The sequence below is a fragment of the Ambystoma mexicanum genome, chromosome 12 (assembly GCF_040938575.1).
Source record: "Ambystoma mexicanum isolate Mex_15411 chromosome 12, UKY_AmexF1_1, whole genome shotgun sequence".
NCBI classification, from domain to species: domain Eukaryota; kingdom Metazoa; phylum Chordata; class Amphibia; order Caudata; family Ambystomatidae; genus Ambystoma; species Ambystoma mexicanum.
In genome coordinates this window covers 691,042,008-691,068,229 of record NC_090936.1, presented here as the reverse complement: position 1 = coordinate 691,068,229, position 26,222 = coordinate 691,042,008, and the positions used below count along the sequence as shown (strand labels likewise).

At 48.0% G+C, this 26,222-nt stretch overlaps 1 protein-coding gene across 1 annotated transcript in view; it reads left to right on the top strand.

Annotated features, from left to right (window-relative positions):
* The window catches only part of ALG10 (ALG10 alpha-1,2-glucosyltransferase), a 202,316-nt gene that overhangs the window by 41,934 nt on the left and 134,160 nt on the right, over nt 1-26,222 (top strand). Inside the window, exon 2 of the mRNA XM_069629226.1 lies at nt 1,213-1,410. Within this exon, the coding sequence (XP_069485327.1) occupies nt 1,213-1,410 (198 nt within the window). The remainder of the gene's footprint in view (nt 1-1,212; nt 1,411-26,222) is intronic.

Below are 26,222 nucleotides of genomic sequence, written 5' to 3'. Positions count from 1 at the left end.
ACGCTACTTGAGGGAAACAAGGGGATTCTGGGAGTTGTAATCAACCATCCAATCAGGCCTGGAAGGGAACCAGGGGAGGGGGATAGCCTGTTCATGATATTTACACAAGGAACTTGTATGTGCAAGTGCGAGAAAGGAGATAACCACAGGTAAGCGCATGCTATGGGGATGCCATAGGTTGGGTTTCATCCTGGAGGCCTGCTCCAAACACATGACCCGTGCACCGCGATCGAGGGAGGATGGAAGCTGAACTCAAGCTGCTTTTCACTAGCAGACCATAGTCCCTGATACGGCACTGGCTCATGTAATCAAGGTTGGTGAGCCTGTCCCACGGCTGTTCGTGGAGGCTGGGGAAGTTGACCTGACCCAGGGACACACTTGCATAACACCAAGGCAGTTTTAATTGCTCCTTGGCCAGCGGGTTTGGGAACGGGGAGGCTGAAGGGAGCCGCACCCCCTTGAAGAACCAATCAGACGGTAAGTTTCTATGTCCCTGGGAGATAATCATCCCTCTGTGTGTCCTCTAGAATGTTTGTGAAGGTCGCTACTTAGCGGGTGCTGTATGAACCTCCCAATGTGGTGCTAACCAATGGCAGGTTTATAAAGAACCAGAGGTCAGCACAAATGTTTTTACTAGTTGCAAACTGCGGGAGTAGTGGGTATCAATGTGGCGCCACATGGGGAGGAGATGAGCTAGGAGAGGGCAGATCTGTTTGCTCCAATCATGTTCTACTAACGTATGTCTAGCTATAGGGGTATGAACTATTTTAACCAGTAGGTTTCATAGGAACCAAGAACAACGTGAAGTTTGAAGTACAGCTATTTCCACTCCCATGAACATTGTATTAGCAGTATAAAAATGATCGCTTTATGCCAGTTTGTCAGCTCTCATCAACCAGTTCTGTTCCACTGTTCTGTTTGATTTGTGCTCGTCCTGGTGTCATAAACTGTGTTACTTCTTGCCCTGTGTGCGCTGCTTTTTGGAATACTTTTAACCATTTATTACGAGCTTTGGGAGGACCCCTGGTACATTTTAATCGTGATCTTCCATCATGCTAGTTCTGCAAATCTGAATTCATGGTTCTTACACTCTCTTGTTCATTGATGATTCTGTCTCCCCTTTGTGCTCAATTTGTGCTGTTTGCAAAGCATGTTTTCTGTTACACTGTGTATGTTGGCTCGGCTGATCTGGTCTGTATTTGTATTTTTTAGTGGGACCCCATGATTACCACGTTGCCCGGCCTATATCTAGTATCCATCGGACTTGTGAAGCCAGTAGCTTGGGCCCTAGGATGGACGGGGCATTTAGTTTGCTCCACTGCCATGCTTCGGTTCATTAACCTTCTCTTCAGTGTTGGGAACCTCTACCTGCTCTATCTGCTCGTCTACAAGATTCATCATAAAGACAAGGTACTTGATCAGTCACTCAATGTTAGTTTTCAAAAAGGATCTCTAACTGTTTTCACTTTTGCTGGAAAGTAAGTCTCCTAAATCAACATCAAACACCTCGGTTTGAGTATTAAACTGTGTTTTCTTTGAAGAAATGTTTTAGCATTCTGACTTGCAGGGCATTGAGACGGGAGTGAACGTTTATTTTTAATTTATGCTTATTTTTTTCGAATACAATCATCAAAAATGTATCAAGTAAGATATGGCATTATTCCCTTCTCTTGGACTGTGCTGCGGCAATGAAGGACAAAGCAGAAAGGCTGAAGTGTACAACTAAGTCATCATGCTGAAAATACATCTTCCTGTTTGTTTACTTGATTTGAAAGGTGTTGTTGCTTTCATTTCTAGAATGGATTCTTTTGAAATTCATAGACATGTCCGTCTTCTAGCCTTCTAAGCTCAAAACAAGTGCTAACCGGGGCCTGTTAAGACGGTGAATTGTCGTCTAGCTGTTCATTTGGCAGTGTTTTCGTTTCAAATGGCCCTTGCTGGCTGCTGTTTGTGGATTTTCACAATGATAAACTGCCAGAGAAGACTTCAGTCCCCATAGTATAATCTACAGATTGGCCATTTTTTGCTCCCATCAACCAATTGACACACAAATATACTCTTTCAGAAATTTGATTTGAGTTCTCCCTCTTGGAAAGTTGCACTTTGTGTCCATTGGTGTGGTTGTCGTTTATTCCCAGTTTCAATGTTCATAGTGTGGTTCCCCGTATTGATCAGCAATACAGAGTAATGGCTGGAAAAGCTTTGATGTTACTATGGGCAGTTGCGACGATCAGCCTTCCATTCTATCGTTTTTCAGTCTGCTGCAGTCTTCTGGAACGGGAGAAACAATGTGCAGGTAAGACTTGGTCGCATCCCAAAAGGGACAGTCCAGGCCGAACACTCGGTCCCACCCCATTTGCACGAGACCGAAAACAAACCCTGACATGTTTCCTTCCCATTATGCATAGTCGGGTGTAGATCGGCAATCTATGCATAGCAAGCTGGGGACCTTCATCAAGGCACACATGTGGCAACTATAAAGAAAGCCTCTGTGGTCATGCGGCAAGCTTTAGGGATAAATGATAATAGGCAAAATATAGTTTTTCCTCGTGATTCTGAAACCTCTATCTGAAATTGACTTTTAAAGTAGTCTGCCACACTTGTACACTTTAAATATGAAATCTAAAGTTAAAATCTTCAAAAATAAATGTTTCTATGTGGACTTTAAAATGATGAGAACCACTATTAGAAGCACTAAAAGGAGCTGGAGGAAAGATCCCACTTTTGAGCGTATGAAGACTTTAAAGGCTCTTCCCAAAAAGTATAAAAAGGCCATTATTGAAGAAGAAAAGGCCAATTCTGACACACTAGTTCATTAAAGCTGCAAACTCAAAAATGCTATTTAAAATATTAAGGCTTGCAATAGCCGGTGATGCCATAACACTGTCTTCCACCCCCCTCTGTTGAATTGTGTAATATGGTTCAATCATATTTTAAGGATAATATCATCCATATTCATAAATAAATTGCCTCGAACTTGCTCCTTATGCACTTATGAGAAACCTCCCCCTGCTGTGGAAGATGGGTCAGCAACTCTGGTAACTGGACCATATACGCCACAGCTGACTTTTTCTTTTCAGCCTATGGGTGAAGATGAGTTACACCTAATCATAAATCGACGTAATCCCACATACTGCCCTGTGGTCCCCTGTGCCGCTGCAACAATAAAAGAATGTATGTGAAATCTGATCCTTCCTCCTACCCCAAAGATATGGAATCAATCCATTTAACTTGTACTGTCACTCAGGTCTCCTGCACGTATCCTATTCAATATCTACACTAACCCCATAAATGATGTTCTATCTTGGGAAGGATTGTTTTTCTTTAGTTATGCGGATGACGTGTAGGTATTGCTGCAAAACACTGGCACCCTGGTGGAAAACTTCAATTGAATCCAGTCTCTAACACCATTGAGACATGTATGCACGATAATAAAGATTTTCCATAATGTCTTACTAGAAAGTCTTGATTCTATTAAAGACACGGAGGTGAGCATTATGCTTCTCTTTCTTTTATTAAATTATTAAAGGAAGCTCAGCAGCAAGAAATATTTCTTCAGAATGCTGAAAAATATGTATGTAACAAGAAAAAACAAGTCAAACACTCTAAAATCTTGAGAGTTGAGAAACACAAGAAAACTCCATTTCCCAGGAGGACTGTGAAAAGTTCAACATGAGGTCACCAACATGTGACTCGAAACGTCCAATGACAAGGAAGGTCCCTGCATAAACAGTCCTGAAAATGATGCCACTTCCTCTTTCGAAGCTGCGAATGTGTCCAAGATAGCTTTGAGCCAAGGTCATCATGTGGTGTAATACGGGTCTCTTGTATTAAGCCGATTTGTCTGTTGACCCTGTCAGGAATATAGAACAAAACATAGTTAGCTTGCGTATATTATAACCCTAGTTCCCGTAAAGGGGTGGGAGAGAAATACATTGTTACCCAGACAACAGTACTTTTAAAACAAAACCATTATTTGCAATATATTCATATACAACAATGTGTAAGCATATTTAAATTTCTCGCCGGGTGGGATAATGCTCGCCTCCGTGTCTTTAATAGAATCAAGACTTTCTAGTAAGGCATTATGGAAAATCTTTATTCTATGTCAAGACCGGAGGCTCCCATTATGCTAGTTTAAAGCTTACCTACCACAATAGCCGCCGGCTGTTCTACTGGTTTCAGATAAAATTCCTTGAATACTGATTCACTTGCCCAGTCTGCCATCCTCATGATGTCATCCAGGCGAATCCCTACTTGAAACGCTTTGGAGGCCATGGCTCCTCTGACAGAGTGCGCTCCAAAGTGTAAGGTATCAATCCCTGCTTGATTTAGGGTCCACCTCACCCAGCGCGCTAAAGTTGGGGAGGAAACTGCTTTATGTGGTTTACGTAAGGCTATCAACAGCTGCCCGTCTGGCGGGTTCCTAAGAGGTGCCGTAATCTCCTCGTAAGCCTTTAGACATCTGACTAAGCAGAGCTTTGGTTGATCCGTAAAGGCCGGATATGAGATCACTCTAGAATTGCACTTTGTCCTTCTATGTAGGTGGAATACAATGCCATCTGGAGAGAAGGTTCTGCCTGCTATGTCTAGGGCTTTAACATCGGAAACTCTCCTGCAGGAGACTAGACAGAGCAGGGTAACTAGTTTGCCGGACAGGGCGGTGCGAGATAGTTCCTTGTTATCTGGCCAGGAAAGAAACAGATTAAGTACTATGTTAACGTCCCAAAGCTTATTATAGCGGGACGGAGGAGGTATTGTAAGTCTGATGCCCTTGAGTAGTCTGCAAACTAAATGATGTTCCCCTGCCGGAACTCCTTCTATAGGGTCGTGGCCTGCTGAAATTGCAGAACGGTATGCGTTAACTGACCTATATGCTAAGCCTCTTTCCACTAAGGATGCGAGGAAATTGAGGATCTCCTCTACAGGTGCCGAAACTGGATGCAATCCTTTCTGTTGACACCAGTTTCTCCAGGCGTTCCAAGAGTTAGAATATCTTTTGAGAGTGGCAGGGGCCCAACTCTCTTCGATGAGGCTAACTGCCTTGAAGGACATGCCTGGAACTCTCCACCTTGCCCTGAAATCCCCCAGGCTGCTAAGGACAGAGAGCCGTGGAGGAGTAGGGGGTGGCGATTGCCCGCTGGATCTAGTAGAAGATCCGGAAATCGGGGTAGAAGGATTGGAAAATCCGAGGAAAGTTCCAGAAGAACTGGATACCAGGTCTGAGAGGTCCAGACCGGTGTTATCAGAACCAATTCTGATTGCTCCTGACGTGCCTTCGCCAGGGTCCTCGCAATCATGTTGAAGGGGGGAAAGGCATAGTGAACCCCTTCTGACCAAGGTTGGAGGAAAGCATCTGTCGCCATCGCTGCTGGATCGGGGTTCCAGCTGAAGAACACTGGAAGTTGAGCGTTCAGGCGCGAGGCAAACAGGTCCTTGGACATGGGACCCCAAACTCGTTGAATTCTGAGGAAGACTTCTCTGTCCAGTTTCCAATCGCTGTAATCGGTCGTGTTCCGGGAATACCAGTCTGCTACTACATTCGTGAGACCAGGTAGGTATTCCGCTGTGACAGAAATCTGGTGCTGCAGACAGAAATGCCAAAAATCTTTGGCTAATTCCGCTAGGGGTCGAGATCTGGTGCCTCCCAGATGATTGATATATCTCACCGCCGAGACGTTGTCCATTTTTAACAAGATACAACAACTCACTCTGTCTTTGGCGAATGAGCGTACTGCGAAGGAACCCGCTAGGAGTTCTAGGCAGTTTATGTGCATCTCGAGTTCCAAAGGAGACCAAGTTCCTCCTGTGGCTACTGAACCGCATCTCGCTCCCCAGCCGGAACGGCTGGCATCTGACTCTATCACGAGATCTGGTGCTGAACCGAAGATTGCTCGGCCGTTCCATGCTTCCATGTGGGTGAGCCACCAGTTGAGCTCTGTCCTTGCTTCCAGCGACAGAGTTAGCTGCTGCGAGTAAGAGAGACTGCGTCTTAGGTGTTGCCCTTTGAGTCTCTGTAACTCCCGGTAATGTAAAGGTCCGGGAAAGATCGCTTGAATAGAGGAGGAGAGAAGCCCTATCACTCTCGCTAGGTCCCGAAGAGAGAACTCCTCCCTCTGAAGGAGTCTGCGGATCTCCCGTTTGGTAGAATGAATCTTGGCTATGGGGAGACGGAGCTGAGTTAACTCGGTGTCTACGATGAACCCTAGAAATTCTAAGTTTCTGGAAGGGAGAAGAATTGATTTTTCCCAATTTATGAGGAAACCGAGACTGTGGAGTAGGTCTATGGCTAGCTTGGTCTGATGCTCCGCTAGAGCTTGCGATTGAGCCAAGAAGATCATATCGTCTAAGTATATGATTAGGCGAACACCCTGTTCTCTGAGATGTGCTACTACCGGCCGGAGGAGTTTGGAGAAAACCCAAGGAGCGGAAGAGAGACCGAAAGGTAAGCTCGTGAACTCCCAGCTGTGAAGATTCCAAGAGAATCTGAGGTAACTCGTGTGATCTTGGTGTATGGGAACCGTTAGGTACGCGTCTTTCAGATCTAGGCGCGTTAGCCAGTCGTTGGGTCTCAGAAGATCTCTCAGCATGTGAATACCCTCCATTTTGAAATGTCGGTAGACAATAAAATCGTTGAGGGCCTTCAGATTTATTACTGGACGCACTTTCTCTTTTCTGCGTACCAGAAATATAGGACTGAAAAACCCGCCTTGGTTTGTGCAGGGGCGAATCGCTTGTTTCGTTGCTAGGCTGCGAATTTCTTTGTCCAAAGCGACGTGGTCTTCCTTGGACATTGGAATGGAAGCAGGACAGGTTGCTTGGAAGGGATGCGCGAAGAATTCTAGGCGCAAGCCGCGTACTGTATCTCTGACCCATGCGTCCCCTGATAAGCAATCCCAAGCATGTGCAAAATAAGCCAACCTCCCCCCTACAGGGATATGGGGCGCAGGCGCTGTGAAGGGCAGACTGACCTGTGGTTTGCAGTTGCTGTGCTGGGTACCGGGCGGCTCTCCTCCAGCCGCGACCTCTGCCTCTCCCTCTCGAAGGGAAGAAGGTCTCTGAGCGATCGTGCCAGCCGTGTTGCTCTCTAGACTGCTGAGATCTTCTATCAAAGGAATATTGGCCGGAAGAGCGACCTCTGCCTCGTCCGGCCCTGGCAAAAATTCTTGAAGAAAACACTCTTTTAATGGATGCTTGCGCTTTGTCCAGCGCGGTAAAGGTGCCTACGAATTTGGACATCTCCTTCATGAAGGAGTCTCCGAAGAGTAGGCCTTGGGCCGTTGCACCAAATTCCGTGTCTGCTAATTCGCATAGTTTAGCGTCTATCTTGTGCAGGATACCTTTGCGGCGTTCCGCTGAAATGGTACAGTTGGCATTGCCCAGCAGACAAATGGCTCTTTGAGCCCAACTTGAAAGTGTCACAGGGTCTATTGGTTCTCCTGTGTCAATAGCCGCCTCTGCTAGATCCATTATCTTGGCTAGAGGGCCTGTAATGTCCAGTACCCGGTCTTGGCACGACCTCCAGGCACGATCTATACCTTTTCGTGGATCTTTAATATTCTTTCCTAGGAAAGTAATCATCCTGGAGTCTAACTCAGGCGTTAGGGCCACTTTATCTGGTATTTCGGGGCGTGGACATTCCGCTCTAAGTTTTGCTCGGACCTCTTTGTCCAATGGCTTACGAAGCCTGTTCTTGATGTAATCCGTTGTCCTAGAAGATGACTCCCAATGTGAAGATCTGGGGTGTACCAGATCCTCCGGCACAAACATCCCTTTAGGAGGAAGGGAATCTGTGCTTAACTTCTTCTTAGGGATGGGGGCTGCCACAATCCCTGAGGTAGAGGGTCGCGACGCAATTGAGTGCGTATCTTCTTCAGAGGAGACTGGAGACTGACTGTGAAAGTCGAGCTCCTCTTGATCCTGGCCCTGTTGATATTCTTCTGGGCTTAGAGATGTGATATCCCTGAATTCTTCCTCCGGGTAGGAGGGTTCATCTGTGGAAGGGGGTCCCTTCCTGTCCAAAAAAGCTTTTTTAAGCCTGGAGAAGGCGTCTGATAGGGCAGCAGTGGCTGGTTCTGTCTGGCTCGGGGGGGTCGTAGAGTTCTTACTCAGGCGAGCCGGTGTACAACCCCCTTCTGAAAGGTGCTTCCTTTTCTGAGTCTTTTTCTTTGGTAGGGATTTGTCTTGCAAATGCTCCTCCATGTCATCCAGGCGCTGCTGAATAGGCATAAGCATTTGTGTCACCGCTTTTTTTATGCTGGTCTCCACTGTGGAACCCAGTACTTTCTTTAGGCTGGAAGCCATAGCCACTTCATTAAAATCATAAATCTCTTCCTCCTGACCAGACCAATCCTGGCTCTCTTGAGGGAAGTATTGTGCTGCCATTACTTTAAGCACCTTTCAATTCACCCTACCTCTTTTTTTTTTTTAATTGTGTGTGGGCAGACCGCCTTCTCTCAATGCCCAATGAAGGAGCTGAGGAGAGTTATGAAAGCCCTAACCAGAAGGGCACGGAGCAGTGATCAGCTGTCCTTCAAATTCCTCTCTTTTTTTTTTTTTTTTTAAAATCAAATTCGGCACAGTTCGTTGAGATCAGCTCCTGGCACTCGCGATCGCTAATCCGCTGTGAAATTACAACGGAAAGCGATCGCGAGCGCCAGAAAGCTGAGGAGCGGACCTGCGATGGCAGGAGCTCCCTCTGGTGGCCGCTCGAGGCACCGCGGTCACTTCGCGGTTTCCTTTAAGCTCTACGAACACGGGTCGCAGTAAAATGAAAGAAAAAGATCTGCGGGCTTTACGCTCGCAATATTAACAAAATAAACAAGATAAACAGCCGAACGAAGGCTGAGAAAGGCGAAGTACTCTCCGGCGCCGGCCGGAAGCGGTCGGCGTCGGAGAGAAAACACTGACACACTTGAAGTGCGCTCGACGAACGAAGTCGAGAGATTATTTCTCACTATTACGCGCGACGAACGTAGCGCAAATCATGAAACAATCATTTCAAAATACATAATAAACATGACAAACAGATCCAGAAAATGATGTACTTATCTCTTGCTGTGAGCAGCAAAGAAAGAGGAAGTGGCATCATTTTCAGGACTGTTTATGCAGGGACCTTCCTTGTCATTGGACGTTTCGAGTCACATGTTGGTGACCTCATGTTGAACTTTTCACAGTCCTCCTGGGAAATGGAGTTTTCTTGTGTTTCTCAACTCTCAAGATTTTAGAGTGTTTGACTTGTTTTTTCTTGTTACATACATATTTTTCAGCATTCTGAAGAAATATTTCTTGCTGCTGAGCTTCCTTTAATAATTTAATAAAAGAAAGAGAAGCATAATGGGAGCCTCCGGTCTTGACATAGAATTGGCTTACCTTAAATCAGAATAGCCAGAATGTACTACTGGAGAAGAGGGAAAACAATATGCAAGTCAGTCTTGGTCCCATCGGTAGCATTGCAGACTGAACTGCACGGAGGCATTCCTTCTGCACGAGGCTGCAAACCAGTCCAGAGATGCTTTTCGTGTCATTTGGCATTTTCAGCTAGGTGTTTGTAACTTGGCACTCTGGGAACCCATATTCTTCAGAATTTTAGCTTTCATAGATTCACTGGCGTTTTATATTCCCTATTGTCATGGTGACACTCTTTGCTACGTTATACATAGCAGCGCTAAAGAAATAACCTTTAATACAGTAGCCAGTTTACCTCATTTGGACGTTTTTGTCCTGCCAATGAGACGTCCAGGTTCTAAGATTTGACCCTGAAGGCTATTTTCAGTTTGTTTACCGCACATCCTGCCCAGAGTCTTACACAATGACATTACAAGCTTCTGCTCCAGAGTTGTCTCTGAACAAATTGTCAGGGTTCATAGTAACGTACCACAAGCATCTCTTTGGTGCCTGCTGTGTAGGTCCAAGGTAATGTGTCGCAAAGTCAGCTACCCTCGCCGCTCCCACTACATTGTGTGCCTGCAACTGTCCATTTCCTCATGTGTTACTGCTCCATTATTCACAACAAAGTAAGTAGTCTTTTCTGATTGTTGACATTGCTTTTCAGTCACGTTGCTTTTTGTATGCATTGTTGGCAGCAAGAGCTGCAGGACGTATATAGCATATTAAGATCATAAACTGATTTGTGAAAAGCTTTGCTCACAATCTTCTACATGGTGGCAGTAGCTGTTGACATTTTCAGGTTCAGGCCCTAGTATGAAGTGACCTGCGGTAGTGTAACCAATGCGAGTCATTCCCATTTCTCTAATCACGAAATGGGTAATATCCAGTGCTTAATATGTGGGGCTGTTTGCCAGGGCTCTCCTCTGGGACTTATTTCTGTGCCCCGGCACTTATTGTCTCACTCATATTAATTATGATGTGATGACAGCCAGAGCATCCATCAACCCCAAAGAAAGGTGTGATCTGTAGTTTAACCCCAAATGAGTTGACACTGTGGGTAGGCTCTGTGGGTGGGGGCAGCAATGGTGCGATACTGCCCGCCCACAGGGTCACATGCGTGCTAGAAAATATTTGGGCCCTGGCACTTATTTTCTTACAAATTAAGCACTGGAAATATCCATGCACCTCTTCTACACATCCCCAAAAATGTAATCCGCCAGTTTAAACAATCACTTATGCGGCGTGTGTTGCTCAAATTCTTTATTGAAGCAATAAACACAGATGAAGACGCATTACAGGTTGCTAATGGACCCAGCAAATCAAGGACCTTTACACAAGCACCTACCACTACCATCTTGTAATACAGCCTTAACGTGTTTATAGCTGTTAGCACCGCCGCAAAGCGAGCAGGTGCTAATAGCTGCTGTTTTTTTTGTTGTAAGAAAATGTTATTTTCTGCCGAACCTGTACAAGAAACTCGCTTACATAAACTACAAACAAAAATGGCCCCATTGACATAGAAACGGAGCCCTTTTCTATGACCATGGCAACATCAGCGATTGACACCCAAAAAGGGAGTTGTTGGACAGCTAAATTGAGGGTGGGGGATGTGATGGAGCTGGGTGATGGATAGTGGTGGACGAGGGTGCTGTGTATGGGGACTTAGGAGCCAGGAGTGACCGTGTTGAGGATTGGTGCTGCCGAAATTGGGGCATCGGGAGAGGTGACAGTGGCCTGCATGGAACGCCTGCTTTACCATATAAACCCACATTCCCTGCCACCTGATTAGATGTCACCTCTTCCCCAGGGGGTACATTTTGATATTAAATTGTTTATTTAATTATTTTATAGTTTTTTTCTCACAGTAGATCAAATGTGCGTATGTGTGACATTGAAGGTCTATGCATGTAATGTTATGCGAGGCTGAATTTGTAAAGCTCATTGTTGGCAATTTGCATGGCCTCTTGCTGCTGCAAGCTGAGTTCGTTTTCCATAATGGTTCATCTAAATGCATTTGTGATAGCCGCTTCGTTCCTTGCCTTCAATCTTGTGTGTGTTCATCATAAATGAACAATAACTAAATGAATAATAATAAAGAAGATGAAGACAAAGAGTTGCTGTACACCAGCTTCTTTTGTAGATTTTAAAAGAGCTGTTGGTTATCTAGAACAGAAAATACTATGCTGTAAATTGTCTGGTATACTTTAGGAAATATAGTTTTCTGTTCCTCAGAGGTAGTTATTCAAGTCACTCAAAATACTGATTTGCCAATTTTCCTGTGCTAATGTAGCTTACAAATATGGGACCGGCTTTATCTTGCGGAAGAAATCCTGCTGAATTTGTTTTCAGAGCACAGCAGCAGAGCATCTCCACTTCATCCTGATATCTCACATAGGGTGTCCGAGGCCGAGAAGCCCTCGAACAAAGCTTTTCTCTGTACCAGATCGAGAGCCCGCGCCACCTTGGATTCCGTCTTGGGCTGCTACGCTCTCCTTAACTGAGGGGCACATGACCGGCTATTGACACTCGCAGAAGGCCCTTCTGACCGAAGCTTGGGACGCGGATTCCGCTGGTCTGGAGTGTGGGGTGAAGTTGGTTGGCACCAGTGCCTTCTACTGGGCTTTCTGCTAAGACGCTTCGACACCTGGTGGCGGGGGGCTTTCTGGGCACATGCATCCAACCCTGCTAGTGCACACTGACACAGGCAGAGCCTGCTCCCCCCCCCGTAGACTTGGTTGTAGTTCTTTCTCTGGGGACCTGACTGCCGCTGCATTTCCACCACTGCTGAACCCCCCCCCCCCCCCAACCCTCCTCTCCTCGGATCTGTACAGGGTTTGGAGACTGAAATAGTGGCCCGCATTGCAGTGAGCGCAACACTGGGGAAGTTGCGCACACCCTATGTTCGCAGCGTGCACCAAACAGGGCTGTTGCCGATGTACTTTCAGACGCCTCCCCCCTGCAACTTGACTGTCAACAACGAGCACACCGCTATACACTGTGAAGACATTTTTGGACACTCTTACTTGATACCATTACAGAGACGCTGGGGTGCAGTGGGATTTATTATTGTAAAGAGAAGCCTGCTCATTGCTATTGCGGGACTGCTGCCACACTCCTCCCCTATCCCTTTCACGACACCCAGGATCGCATCACTGGAGTTCAGGGACATCATGGTGGAAACTTCTGCTGAACATTATTGGGTGGCGATGAGAGTACTGGTGACTGCTTACCTCCTAATCCAGCGAGCCGCATGAGATCGCCTGGCCTTGTGGTGCACCCTCTCCCCACACAGTGATCTCATTATCCAGGTTACCGGAGACCTCCGAGCGCACGACTGTAATGAGCTAACTCCTACCTCCCGTCCCCTTTCCTCCATACTTTTGGGACATTCCGTCCATAGGGACTGGACCGACGCACTTTTGAACCATCAAAAATAACGTTTTGTCCTTTTATTTTTACACAGGGCCACGGCACGTGACCGTAGCCCCGCCTTCCTGAGCTCCGCCCCATGGATCTCCCTTCAGTCCTTTTTTCCGTGCGGTCGGGGTCAGACGCACTAGCATCGTGGGGAAATGTTTTTTTTCTCACTTGTCATTAATCTTCCTGCTCCGGTTCCACGGTCTTCTCCTCCTTCGATGCCGGAGCGTCAGGGATTCATGTCCTGTTCTTCGTGCGTGCATCTTTCTATGGGGGCGAAACCCCATTCTCTCTGTCTGGAGTCCTTGGGGCCCAGAACATCAGTGGGACTCTTGTCTCTACTGCCACTCTCTCTCCGTCCGGGCACTCCAGCGTAGGCTCGTCAAGTGGGACGAGGTGTTCCAATGGCTTCCTCCTCCACATTTACAGCAGTTCATCAATGAAAAAAGGAAGCGTCCAGTAAGTTCTTCTTTTTTAGGGCAACCCGGCCAGGGGACTGCTTGCCAGGTTCTTCTAGTTCTGGGAGGGGTCCAAGTGGCTCTAGTACCAGGGTTCTCCCTGAGATGTCCCAAAAGGGATCTGATCTGGATTCTAGACTTTTCTCCAAGGCTCCCTGTCAAGGGGCTACAAAGACCGTTTTTTCCTCTGAGATCTCCATCTGGGGCTAAGACTAAGCCCAACATTTCTGAGGCTGCTGCAACCAGGGTTATTACCGAGGTTTCCTAGTCTGTGACTAAACGTACCGAGCCTAGTCTTGAGGTTTCCTGTCAAGTGCCTAAAAGTACTGGGGTAAACCCAGAGGATCCCCAATTAGGGGCTATTTCAAAGACCAGCAGGATCGGGCAGCTCCATTTAGGCGCTCTGGCTTCTGGGCATTACCCTAAACTTCACCACAAACAATCTTGTTGTCATACCAATCCTGCTGAGGGGGCAAAGAAGGAGGGCAAAGGGCCTAAGTCTTCAAGCACCGGCCCTGCTGAGTATCCCTCACTGAGGGCTAATTCTTCTGCAGAAACCAAAAGGGCTGAAAAACGCTCCAGGTCTGCTAGTACCAGCTCTGCCGAGGATCCCTGTCGGAGGGCTAAAACTAATACAAAATTCCTGCCGATGGCCTCACTAAAACCTGTGACGCACATCACTTCCGGCAGTGACAAAATCGCGGTTCAACCCACGCGGTCTGAAGCGGCCATTTTGACAAGCTCTTCTACACCAATGTTCTCAACAGCTGGTACGGAGGGGCCTACATTTGGGGCCGAGCAGCATTTTCTGCAAAACATGGACAATGAAAACCATTTTTGCCCGCCAACAGACTGGCGTGCAAGGTTTCTGCTGCCACACACGGTTTTGCTTCCTCCTGCGCCTGCTCCCTTGGTTTATGTAGATCCAGCTTGAGTGCAGCCATCTTGGCAACCAGCCTCATTACAATCTTGGGGGTATGCCCCTACAGAGCAGCCTCTACCCGCTCCTCTGGCTAGATCTTCCTCTGAGCACGCGTTCTTTGGCAAATTCCAGGCCCTCATGCATTCAGACTCGAAGGCTTATTTTTAGGCTCTGTACAAACAAATGTATCCTAAGCCTCTCGAGCCGCAGCATGCTCCTCCTACTCCTCAGCAGGTTTCGGTAGTGCCTCCTCAGCTTTCTGTAGATCCCGCTCCTGCACTGCCTCCACTGTCACCAGTGCTTAAGGCGCCGGTGGCACAGATAAATATTCCCAGAGTGTCTGAAGTACCACATGTCGCGGAACCGTTCTCGCCACAACTGAAGAAGAGCATGCAGACCAGGATAGTGAAGACCTGCCCCACTCTTTCAGAGCTTTTCATGACTGGGTCTTGGATATGATGCGTTGCTGCATATTCCAATACCCGAGCCTCCGTCTCCACAAGAAGGAGTTCTTTCAGGAGTGTTAACTCTTACTGCACAGGAGCGTACAGGCCTTTTTCTTCAAAAGGATGTGCTTGTGGAAGCCTATAAGGTCTGGGAAAAACTCAATTCGGGCAGCATATAAACAGAAAAATATACGCTCGCTACAAGCTAAACTCGTCCGAGGCCACACCCTTGACTGCATGTCCGATCCCTTCATCAATGGTAATGCAGCAGCTATGCTCCAGTCTAAGCCATCCTCGACATCCTCCATGGCTGCCTCTTAGGTCCTATCCAAGGAGGGCAAAATTCTTGATGGCATCACCCAAAAAGTGTTTTTCAATTCAGGTGTTCAGCTGCGACAAGCCAATGCTGAAGTCATCCTTGCAGCAGTGAATCTCAAGCTGTGGAAGGAGCTTTCCGAATTTCAGGATTGTATCCCACAGGACAGGTTGGAAGATTTTATAGAGGGCCTATCCGATGCCAGAGTCTTGGCTCAAGACCTGCTGGAGGCCATGGCCCATCATATAGATTTGAATAGACATTTCCTGCCAAGCGTAGCTTCATGCGACAAGTTCTCGAAAGAGGTTCAGGACAAAGTACTCCACCCCCTCCCCCTTCGAAGGTAAAGAACTGTTCCATTCCTCCACCCACGAGGAGCTCAACAAAACAAAGGCAAGCACACTAATGGCTAAATCTTTATCGGTCTTGCAAAACAACCCCCAGCTAAAGCGACCTATACGCATAGGCCGGGGACCCAGGCAAGGTCCTTCTCAGGTTTTAGAGGGTCCCAGGAGCGTCGAGCACGCCGAGCAGAAGGTTCCTCTGGTGTACCTCTACACAAGCAGCAAAGGCCAAGTGGCCGGTTTTTCTCTCGATCATCAGCCTCCTCCTCTGCAACAAGAGGTCTTGTCCCCGATGAATCATCCAAATGATGTTTTCCATGGGTCACACAAGACTCCGGTGGGAGAACCTATATTGTCTCATCTGGAGGCGTGGAAGACCATCACAGAAGATCGATGGGTTTTGTCTGTTGCCCGAGTGGGCTTCTGCTTGCCCCTCCTTCATACCCCACCCTTTCACCCTCCTTTTCATCAGACTGGCTCTCCCTCCTTCTGAGCCGAGGTGCAGAAACTTCTGGATCTCAGAGCGATAGAACCTTTACCCTGTCTGTTTACAGTGCCGAAACCCAGCCTAGCTGGCCTGCGCACTATCCTTGACCTCTCCAACTTAAATCTTTTCCTACCCCAAGAGAAATTCAAGATCTCACTCAGCCAGATAAGGTTCTCTCTCTGGAAGGGCGATTGGCTCAGTGTAGTAGATCTCCAGGATGCTTATTGTCAGTGATGGCACTCTATTAAGAGTGGCACAGGACACCCAGAAAGGGTTTGGGTGGTTGTGCCAAATAAAGTGGACAGACAAGAACACACACAGCGGAAAGGAAAGAGAACGAAGAGTAGGCAAGAGTAGCAAGGGAAAAGATACAGAATGAATACCCTCTTGGGGTGTATGCAGATATAGGAAAAGAGTATTCCACGAACCTTGGAAATACTCTAGCCTTCTGCACAGTTTGCTATAACGGAGGCTCACGCTGTTTGCTCATGACTTGGAACAGCAGCTATGGGTGTCTGTAATGTAGAAACGAGAAGGGAAGGGGCAGAGGTTGACTGATGGGAACCAACAGTCAAGCTCTGTACAAAAGGGTCTACAAACAGTACAAGAGAAGATACTACAGACAAATCCAGGGAAGGAGGTGATAGCAAACTAGCAGAAGGAAATGAAGGGAAAGTCGTGTAACAGGATAGGATAGCAGAGAACAGTAAGGAACAAGGTTGAGAGCTCAGAAGAGCAGGAAAGCAATGAGTAAGCCCACAGGAGTGGGACTGTAAGGTAGAAAGCCCAGAGGAAAAGGGCTTAGGGCAGCAGAGTAAAGCAGGCTGCACGGCAAGGATCCCAAAAAGGGCCGGGCAGTAAGGAGTGAACCCTGAGGGACAGGGCCGCTGAACGTAGAAGGTAGCAGAGGACTGTAGAGGGCTGCTAGGCCGAGAACCCAGCGGAAAAGGTAGGTAGTAGGCAGCGGAGCGTGATAAGCTGCAAAGTAGGAAGGCCCAGAGGACAAGGGCTGTAGGTAGCCAGAGTGAGGTAGGCTGCAGAGCAGGGAGCCCAGAGGACAAGGGCTGTAGGTAGCCAGAGTGAGGTAGGCTGCAGAGCAGGGAGCCCAGAGGACAAGGGCTGAAGGCAGCCGGAGTGAGGCAGGCTGCAGAGCAGGGAGCCCAGAGGACAAGGGCTGAGGCTGGAAGGCAGCAGAGCGTGATCAGCTGCAATGTAGAGAGCCCGCAGGGCAAGGGCGGAGGCTGGAAGGCAGCAGAGCGTGATCGGCTGCAATGTGGAGAGCCCGGCAGGGCAAGGGCGGAGGCTTGAAGGCAGCAGAGCGTGATCGGCTGCAATGTGGAGAGCCCGGCAGGGCAAGGGCGGAGGCTGGAAGGCAGCAGAGCGTGATCGGCTGCAATGTGGAGAGCCCGGCAGGGCAAGGGCGTAGGCTGGAAGGCAGCAGAGCGTGATCGGCTGCAATGTGGAGAGCCCGGCAGGACAAGGGCGGAGGCTGGAAGGCAGCAGAGCGTGATCAGCTGCAGCGTGGAGAGCCCAGAGGAGCAGGGCTGTGAGGCAGGGAGCCAGGAAGGCTATGGCTGGAGGCAGCAGGGTGGAGCAAGCAACAAGGCAGGGTCCCAGCAGGAGTGAAGGTAAACAGCATACAAGATCCGTAGGAAGACGCAAAAGGTGGAGGAAGGACTCTCAGATGCAAGAGGCTGAGCCACTGCAGGCAGCAGCCTTTATACTGCCTAGCCCAGCACAGAGGCAGGCTAATTGGTTGCACCTGGCTAAGCACACCTGCAGGCAATCGGCCACCTCCCTTTCTGTTCCTGGGCTGGTGGAAGCAGGGCAAGTCTCTAGGGCTTCTGGGGGGTGTAGTTCCTTTGATAACCAATAGGAACAGCCAGGAATCGATGCTTGTAGTCAGGTGCATTATGGTATGCGTAGTTTGTTGGACATAATAATAAAGCACCAAAGTCTCGCAAATGGGAAATAAAGTTCCCAAAGTAAATATAGATGGATCCAAGAGTCTGTTGTAAGTAAATGATAAATATATAGTCCAAATTGAGCGTAAATGGATGCGCCCATGGCGCAGGCATGACAGTATGCCCCTCTCCAGGCCCCTCTCCAGGCTCCCTGAAGACCGACCTATAGGAAGAATGTCTGTCACACCGTACAAGAGTCTTACTCCAAAAAGGCACATCATGAAGCACCAGAAACGGGTTGCAAGGTGAGAGTCTTGAATGACGGAGATGGTACCAAAGTTCTGAACTTTTGATGTAGAAATCAGAATAGACGAAATCTTTGGAACACAGACCCCAACTGTGTGTGCATGAAGAGAGGAACTGCGAAATACTGCTGCAGGCTCCATAATAGATTTTGCTTTGACGGGCAACAATATGGTGCTGGAAAGTGGAGGCATAGGTACAGCAGAGTTGGTAGCTTTAGGAAGGCTTTCCAAGACATCCGGAGCAGCAATGACAACGTTAGGGTTAGCCGCAGAGAGTTCAGGAGTCACAGCGGCGGTTTTCCCATGATTAGTAGACAGTTCAGAGGTAACAGCAGCAGTGAGATCTTGAATGGCTGTAGAGCGTATCAAGGCTGTAGCAACTGGGTGTGTGGGTGTCATGAGAGAGCCAGCGGGCTGGTACGCACCTAAGACTGGTAGAGTAGAGTCTGTCAGTCTTAGTGCTATAGATACACCAGCAGGAACAACTGGAGCAGTAGTCTTGATAGGGAAACCCTTCGCTGACTTTGCGACAGTTAGCATGGTGGATGTAGGATCAGGAAGAGAAGGTGCTGCGGGATCAGATTGAGTAGCAGAGGATTCTGCTGCAGCGAGCACAGCTGCGAAGGAAGTAGAAATCTGGGCATCGGGAGCATCAGAATTAGCAGTAGCTTCAGGAATCACAGTAGCTATAGCAACCTCAAGATTTGCAGCAGAGACTTGAGGAGTCTCAAATGTGGCAGGGAGTTTAGGAACCACAGCAGCAGGAAGATCATGAATTGCAGTTGGAAGTTCGGGTGCTGTAGCAGCTACAGACAGTTCAGGGTTTGCAACTACTGGCAGATCGGGTACAACAACCACTGGCGATTCAGGGGGTATCGAAGAAACTGAAGATGTTGATTGATCAAGAGTGTTGTCTGATAGCACAGCCACACTTTGGCAAGCCCCGCTTGCCACTTCAGCATGCTCGGTGTGAACTGCGCCAGTCTCTTCAGCTGCCATTGTCATTCCAGAAGAGGTTGTAAGTGTGAGTACTGGACAATAGGCAAGGGTGAGGGTGGAACCATCCTTTGACTCAGAGGGATTTCCAATCAGAAGACCACCCTTGTTTTGTGGTGTAATGGCTGTGTGCGTGATTTGACCCACCGGAGGAGTTAATTCTTTTCTGTCAGTACAACAACCTGAGTTTCTGTGGCTGGAAGGTGAAAGAGCTGTGTCAGTCTTTAGAAGGGATACATATGCTATATTTAGGTCTTCCATCTGCTTGGTATAAGTCTGTATACTTTTCTGTATGGCAATTCCAGGCCTTATCATGTCGATCTCTAAAGATAAGATGTCAGGTGTTGGACATAGTGTCAGATGGTCTGGTGACTTGTGTCCCTTCATAAGATTCTTATAATACAAATAAACAAAGTCATCATAGAGGTCTTCGGTCTTTCTTTTAAGGCGTAGGAGTTGTTCGTGTAGCAGGTAAGTATCATTAGTTTGATCTAAAGCTTCAGAAGCTGGTGTGGCAGAGAAATCGGTTGTAGCAATGGGAAGACTGACCTTAGGGTTATTGTGGTTAGTAGATACAGTGGAAGCATTAAGACAACCGATGGTTAGTATAAGTCTTTTGTACCCAGGACCAGATGCACAAACCTCAGTATAATGACTGCCTTGTCCTGTCAAATAAGGGTTTCCAGCATTCTGGGGAGCTTGCCAAGCCGATCTTGCGCATATCACTCTGGCAACAGCGTATTCTGGTTTAGAGTCTCCCACAATGAGTGCTATATCCTTGGCTGTTGCAGTGTTAGAAGGCTTGTCAGAAGATGCAGGAGTGTTTTTCACTGTTTGGTTTAACAAGATCTGTAAGAATTCATTATCTTGCTGTAGCTCTGCAACAGATAAGGACTGCGGGTCATAGTCGCAAATGTCATAATAATTGTACATGGAAGAAGGGTCAGCTAGCCAGTGAGTATAGTACCGTGCTTGTAAATCTTTGTTTACTGAGGCGAGACTGTCCTTTAGACTAAGGTTCTTGTTTGCTGTCTTTAGGGAAACCATAGGTTTATGCAAAGGTTTCTTAACCCGAAAGGAAAGCATCTTTCTTCTGTGTGTGCCTTTCCGGCCTGTGGAACAAGACATTTTTGGCTCTTGCATTCTGTCAGTGATGGCACTCTATTAAGAGTGGCACAGGACACCCAGAAAGGGTTTGGGTGGTTGTGCCAAATAAAGTGGACAGACAAGAACACACACAGCGGAAAGGAAAGAGAACGAAGAGTAGGCAAGAGTAGCAAGGGAAAAGATACAGAATGAATACCCTCTTGGGGTGTATGCAGATATAGGAAAAAGAGTATTCCACGAACCTTGGAAATACTCTAGCCTTCTGCACAGTTTGCTATAACAGAGGCCCACGCTGTTTGCTCATGACTTGGAACAGCAGCTATGGGTGTCTGTAATGTAGAAACGAGACAAGGGAAGGGGCAGAGGTTGACTGATGGGAACCAACAGTCAAGCTCTGTACAAAAGGGTCTACAAACAGTACAAGAGAAGATACTACAGACAAATCCAGGGAAGGAGGTGATAGCAAACTAGCAGAAGGAAATGAAGGGAAAGTCGTGTAACAGGATAGGATAGCAGAGAACAGTAAGGAACAAGGTTGAGAGCTCAGAAGAGCAGGAAAGCAATGAGTAAGCCCACAGGAGTGGGACTGTAAGGTAGAAAGCCCAGAGGAAAAGGGCTTAGGGCAGCAGAGTAAAGCAGGCTGCACGGCAAGGATCCCAAAAAGGGCCGGGCAATAAGGAGTGAACCCTGAGGGACAGGGCCGCTGAACGTAGAAGGTAGCAGAGGACTGTAGAGGGCTGCTAGGCCGAGAACCCAGCGCAAAAGGTAGGTAGTAGGCAGCGGAGCGTGATAAGCTGCAAAGTAGGAAGGCCCAGAGGACAAGGGCTGTAGGTAGCCAGAGTGAGGTAGGCTGCTGAGCAGGGAGCCCAGAGGACAAGGGCTAAGGCAGCCGGAGTGAGGCAGGCTGCAGAGCAGGGAGCCCAGAAGATAAGGGCTGAAGGCAGCCGGAGTGAGGCAGGCTGCAGAGCAGGGAGCCCAGAGGACAAGGGCTGAGGCTGGAAGGCAGCAGAGCGTGATCAGCTGCAATGTAGAGAGCCCGCAGGGCAAGGGCGGAGGCTGGAAGGCAGCAGAGCGTGATCGGCTGCAATGTGGAGAGCCCGGCAGGGCAAGGGCGGAGGCTGGAAGGCAGCAGAGTGTGATCGGCTGCAATGTGGAGAGCCCGGCAGGGCAAGGGCGGAGGCTGGAAGGCAGCAGAGCGTGATCGGCTGCAATGTGGAGAGCCCGGCAGGGCAAGGGCGGAGGCTGGAAGGCAGCAGAGCGTGATCGGCTGCAATGTGGAGAGCCCGGCAGGGCAAGGGCGGAGGCTGTAAGGCAGCAGAGCGTGATCGGCTGCAATGTGGAGAGCCCGGCAGGACAAGGGCGGAGGCTGGAAGGCAGCAGAGCGTGATCAGCTGCAGCGTGGAGAGCCCAGAGGAGCTGGGCTGTGAGGCAGGGAGCCAGGAAGGCTATGGCTGGAGGCAGCAGGGTGGAGCAAGCAACAAGGCAGGGTCCCAGCAGGAGTGAAGGTAAACAGCATACAAGATCCGTAGGAAGACGCAAAAGGTGGAGGAAGGACTCTCAGATGCAAGAGGCTGAGCCACTGCAGGCAGCAGCCTTTATACTGCCTAGCCCAGCACAGAGGCAGGCTAATTGGCTGCACCTGGCTAAGCACACCTGCAGGCAATCGGCCACCTCCCTTTCTGTTCCTGGGCTGGTGGAAGCAGGGCAAGTCTCTAGGGCTTCTGGGGGGTGTAGTTCCTTTGATAACCAATAGGAACAGCCAGGAATCGATGCTTGTAGTCGGGTGCATTATGGTATGCGTAGTTTGTTGGAAATAATAATAAAGCACCAAAGTCTCGCAAATGGGAAATAAAGTTCCCAAAGTAAATATAGATGGATCCAAGAGTCTGTTGTAAGTAAATGATAAATATATAGTCCAAATTGAGCGTAAATGGATGCGCCCATGGCGCAGGCATGACATATAGGCACATCCTGATTTGGGGCCCACATCAGAAATACCTTTGGTTTGGGTATTGGGTATTGGGTGCTGTTGTTGTTTGGTCTCAGCTCAGCACTGTGTGTCTTCACGAAGATGACGGCGGTCATCGCAGAGTTCCTCTGACTGCAGTGAATTCATGTCTATCCATATTTGGATGATTGGCTTCTGCTGAGTCCTTGCCCACAGGCCGCAACAGCCGGTCTTCAGTCACTCCTTCAGCTCCTGCTGCATCTTGGGCTGTCGGAGAACTGGCGGAAACCATCTATGACGGTTACTCAAGACCTGATTTTTCTAGGTTTCTGTTGGGGTACGGTCAATGCCAGAGTTTTCATAACGGAGGACAGATTTGCAGATTTATCAACCACGTACCTTCTTTTCCTGGACTCCTACCACAGGTCTGCATGGTGGTTCCAGAGACTACTGGACCTGATGGCTTCATGTGTTATAGCCCTACCTCTTGCAATACTGAAGATGAGGCTTACATAGCTCGCGATGCAGAGCTGCTGGTCCCAAGCTTTGGACCCAGACTCCAAAATGATTCTGATCCCATCTTCCATGATGGCGGATCATCGATGGTGGGCAACCCCCAACAACCTTTCAGTAGGATCCTCCTTCTAGGAGCCCTTACCACAGTTACGGTTACAACTGACTTCTCCCTCCTAGGGTGGGGAGCGACGTTGGGTCATCTCGAGGTGTATGATCTGTGGACTCCCCAAAACAAAATGTCTTGTATCAACTACCTAGCACTCTTGGGAAGTTTTTCTGGCATTGAAAGCTTTCCAATCTTCTCGCGTTCACAGTGTGGTGCGAATTCGCACAGACAATTCTCTAGCTATGTTCTACATAAACAAACAATGGGGCACCAGGGCACCTTCTCTGGTGGCTCTAGCTATCCAGATTTGTAATTGGTCAGTTCAGCACAATGTCTGGCTGCAGGCCGTGCACATTCTGGGTTAATTCAGTGTTGAGGCAGATTCCCAGAGACCCCAGTCTGTGGCGAATTACGAGTGGGAAATTAACAGCGATGTTCTTCTCATGTTCTTCCAGCAATGGGGTTCTCCAATGGTGGGCCTTTTTGCGACTGCAACCAACAGGAAACTACTACTCTATGCTTCCAGGGACGGTCTCGGAGCATCTCCCTGGGAGGATGCGCTCGAGATACAGCAGGACAACTTGAAAGCTTATGCCTTCCCTCCTCTGCCATTGATTCATTGGTCTCTCTGGAAGCTCAGGAGTGCCTCCAACTGCACTCTCCTGTTCATAGCTCCTTGGTGGCCAGCCAGGTTCTGGTTTTCGGAGCTTCAGCACCTATCAATATACAACCCGATCAAGTTACTGCAGATCCCCGATCTCCTGCACCAGAGCAATCACCAGGTGTGGCACCCCTCCCCAAATCCTTCAACTTGGCGGCCTGGTGCCTGAGTTCAGGTCCTTAGCGCAGTTTAACCTTTTGGGGGGGATAATATGCGCACAATCCAGGTAGCATGTAAGCCTTCTACGAGGGCGCAGTACAAAAGTAAATGGCTTTGTTTTTGCCATAGGTGTCTTGCTAAACAGCTTGATCCTCAACATGCTTCTATTGACTGTATCTGTCTTTCATATCAAACCACGCTGCCTCTGGTATTCACGTCTTATCATGTGGAACATATCTGTCAACCATTGCAGCTCATCTTTCTACAGATAGTTGCTCTTTTTCACTGGCAAACCCATTAATCAAGAGGCATTGTGTAGGTCTAAATTGGATATGAACGTGGTCCTTACTGCCTTGTGTCACAAGCCATTTGAAGCAATGGCCTCTACTGAGCTCATGTTTTCGCTCATGGAAAGTGGCTTTCTTGATTGCAATAACCCCAGCGAGAAGAATAAGTGAACTTCAAGCTCTCTGTCGAACATCCGTTTTTGGTTTATCCACAAGAATAAGGTTGTGCTTCGTACTCCTCCTTTTTTCCTTCCAAAGATTGTCTCGGAGTTCCACATTAATCAGTCGATATCCCTACCGGTTTTCTTTCCAAACCCTATCTCGGATGCAGAAAGGGTTCCACATAACCTTGATGTCAGAAGAGCACTGAAGTTTTACCTTGACAGAACAAGCGAACTTAGAAGCTCCTCACAACTCTGTTATTTCGGGGACCCAAAAGGGAAACTGGCTAAAAAAGCATCCACCTCACGATGGATCGCTTCATGTATCTCAGAGGCTTATGTAATTGAAGGCTTTCAGCCCCAAAGGGGCGTTCATGCACATTTTGTCTGTGGCAAAGCGGCTGCTGTTGCCTTCCGGAAATATGCTCCTTGGGAGTCCATAGCCAAGGCTGCTACATGGGCTTCTCCCTCGGCTTTTTGTAGACACTATTGCCTTGACCTAAGCTCCTGGGCTGATGCCCAGTTTGGCCAGGCAGTTCTTAAGAACCTGTTCCATTAAGGGAAATTTCCATCCCCCCCGTTTGGTCAGTGCTTGGGAATCTCCCAAAAGTATGGAGGAAAGGGGACGGGATGTAGGAGTATGACAAAGATACTCACCGTAGTGACGACCTTATTCCTAGTCCATAGTCCCCTTTCTTCCATTCGCACGCCCGCCGTCCCCTCTGCAAAGTTTCCTCTATTTTGCTAATGGTCCTTTGACTTTGGAGATACCAAATGACTGTGGTAGAGGCCAGGCAGCCTCTTCCACAGGGGCTGGCTACAAGGAAATCAAAGAAGTACTACTAATAAAAATAAAATAAGAAAAGAAATAAAATATATAAAAATGGCGAGTGAGGGTAGGGGGCGCCCAGTCACACGCCACGGCAGCAGGGAGTCCCGCTGTCTAAAAGGAAACGAAAATATGCAAAAAAAAGTACCAGAAACCACACACAGAGCACCTAATAGTACTCCACCCAGACTGAGGCAGTCTGCCTTACCGTCCAAACATACAGCGAGGCAGCCTGAGCCGGTAGGACTAAGCTCCGGAGTATCCAGTCAGCTGTAGGTGGCAATAAATAGAGATGGAAAGCAGACTACATCTGTGCGTGCAGGGAAGAAATAAATGCTCCAGCAGTCCTGAGTCGAGCCTCGGACTGCGGTAGAGGTCAGGCACCCTCTTCCACAGGGGCTGGCTTCAAGGAAATCAAAGAAGTACTACTAATAAAAATGAAATAAGAAAAGAAATAACATATTTCTTATCTGTTGAATGAATCATTACAATCATCGCCTCTTTACAACTTCTATTGTTGTTCTTTAAAAAATGTGGTCTTAACTCTATATGAAATGCTGTCCCATTCCTCTTATTCAGCACAGTCTAAAACCAGCTTTCTCCTTTGCCCTTTAGAAATCTGCACAGATGCTCTATATTGCTTAGACCACATTTTTCCTACACATACGCCCCCTCTGAAAGCCATTGATATTTCCCCTTTACCAAGCAACTGCCCATTTCCAATACGGCATTATTAATATTGGGGTTCATAGAATCTTCACGGTGCATTTTCAGATAAAACTGAATGAAGCGGATGCTAGCCTGGCGTCTCATATTAGGGACCCTGAGCTTGCATTGCAGAGCATCTCCTGATGTTGCTGGAGATCACCCCACCACTTTTTTGAGGAAGGCATTTTGCACCAACTCTAATTTTAAGCAAGGGGCAAAACCCCATAACTCTCTTCGATATAGCCTAGCCATATTTATCTTTTGAATGCACTTATCCAACCTTTTCCCCCATACAAATAATAACATCTCTGAAGTTATCTCAGACTTGCTTCCATCCACTTCTGCCAAGGTCACCAGAGCGAACCATGCCCTTCCTCCTAGAACAAAACCCCCAGATATCTGTTTGCAGATACCACTTCTACATGTTCTTGACCTGTCCCTAGATTTGCTTCTTCCAAAGACCACAATCATTGTTTTGGGAAGTTTTAGTATTAGGTTGTGCTTTTTAAGAAAATTGTCTGCTTACAGCAGACTCTGCTGTGACTCCCCCCCGCCCCCCTTCTGTTAGATCTATCAATGCTGTGTCCTCTGCATAAAACAGGGCACTACATTGGACCCCATTTAATTTTGCCGGCCTAACTTTAGCATTGGAGTCATGTGGATTGAAACCATAGTAGAACAGGGAGAATAAAAGCGGGGCTAATGGGCACCCCTGTCTGACACCTTTATTTACACTAATGTCCCTTGAATATTTA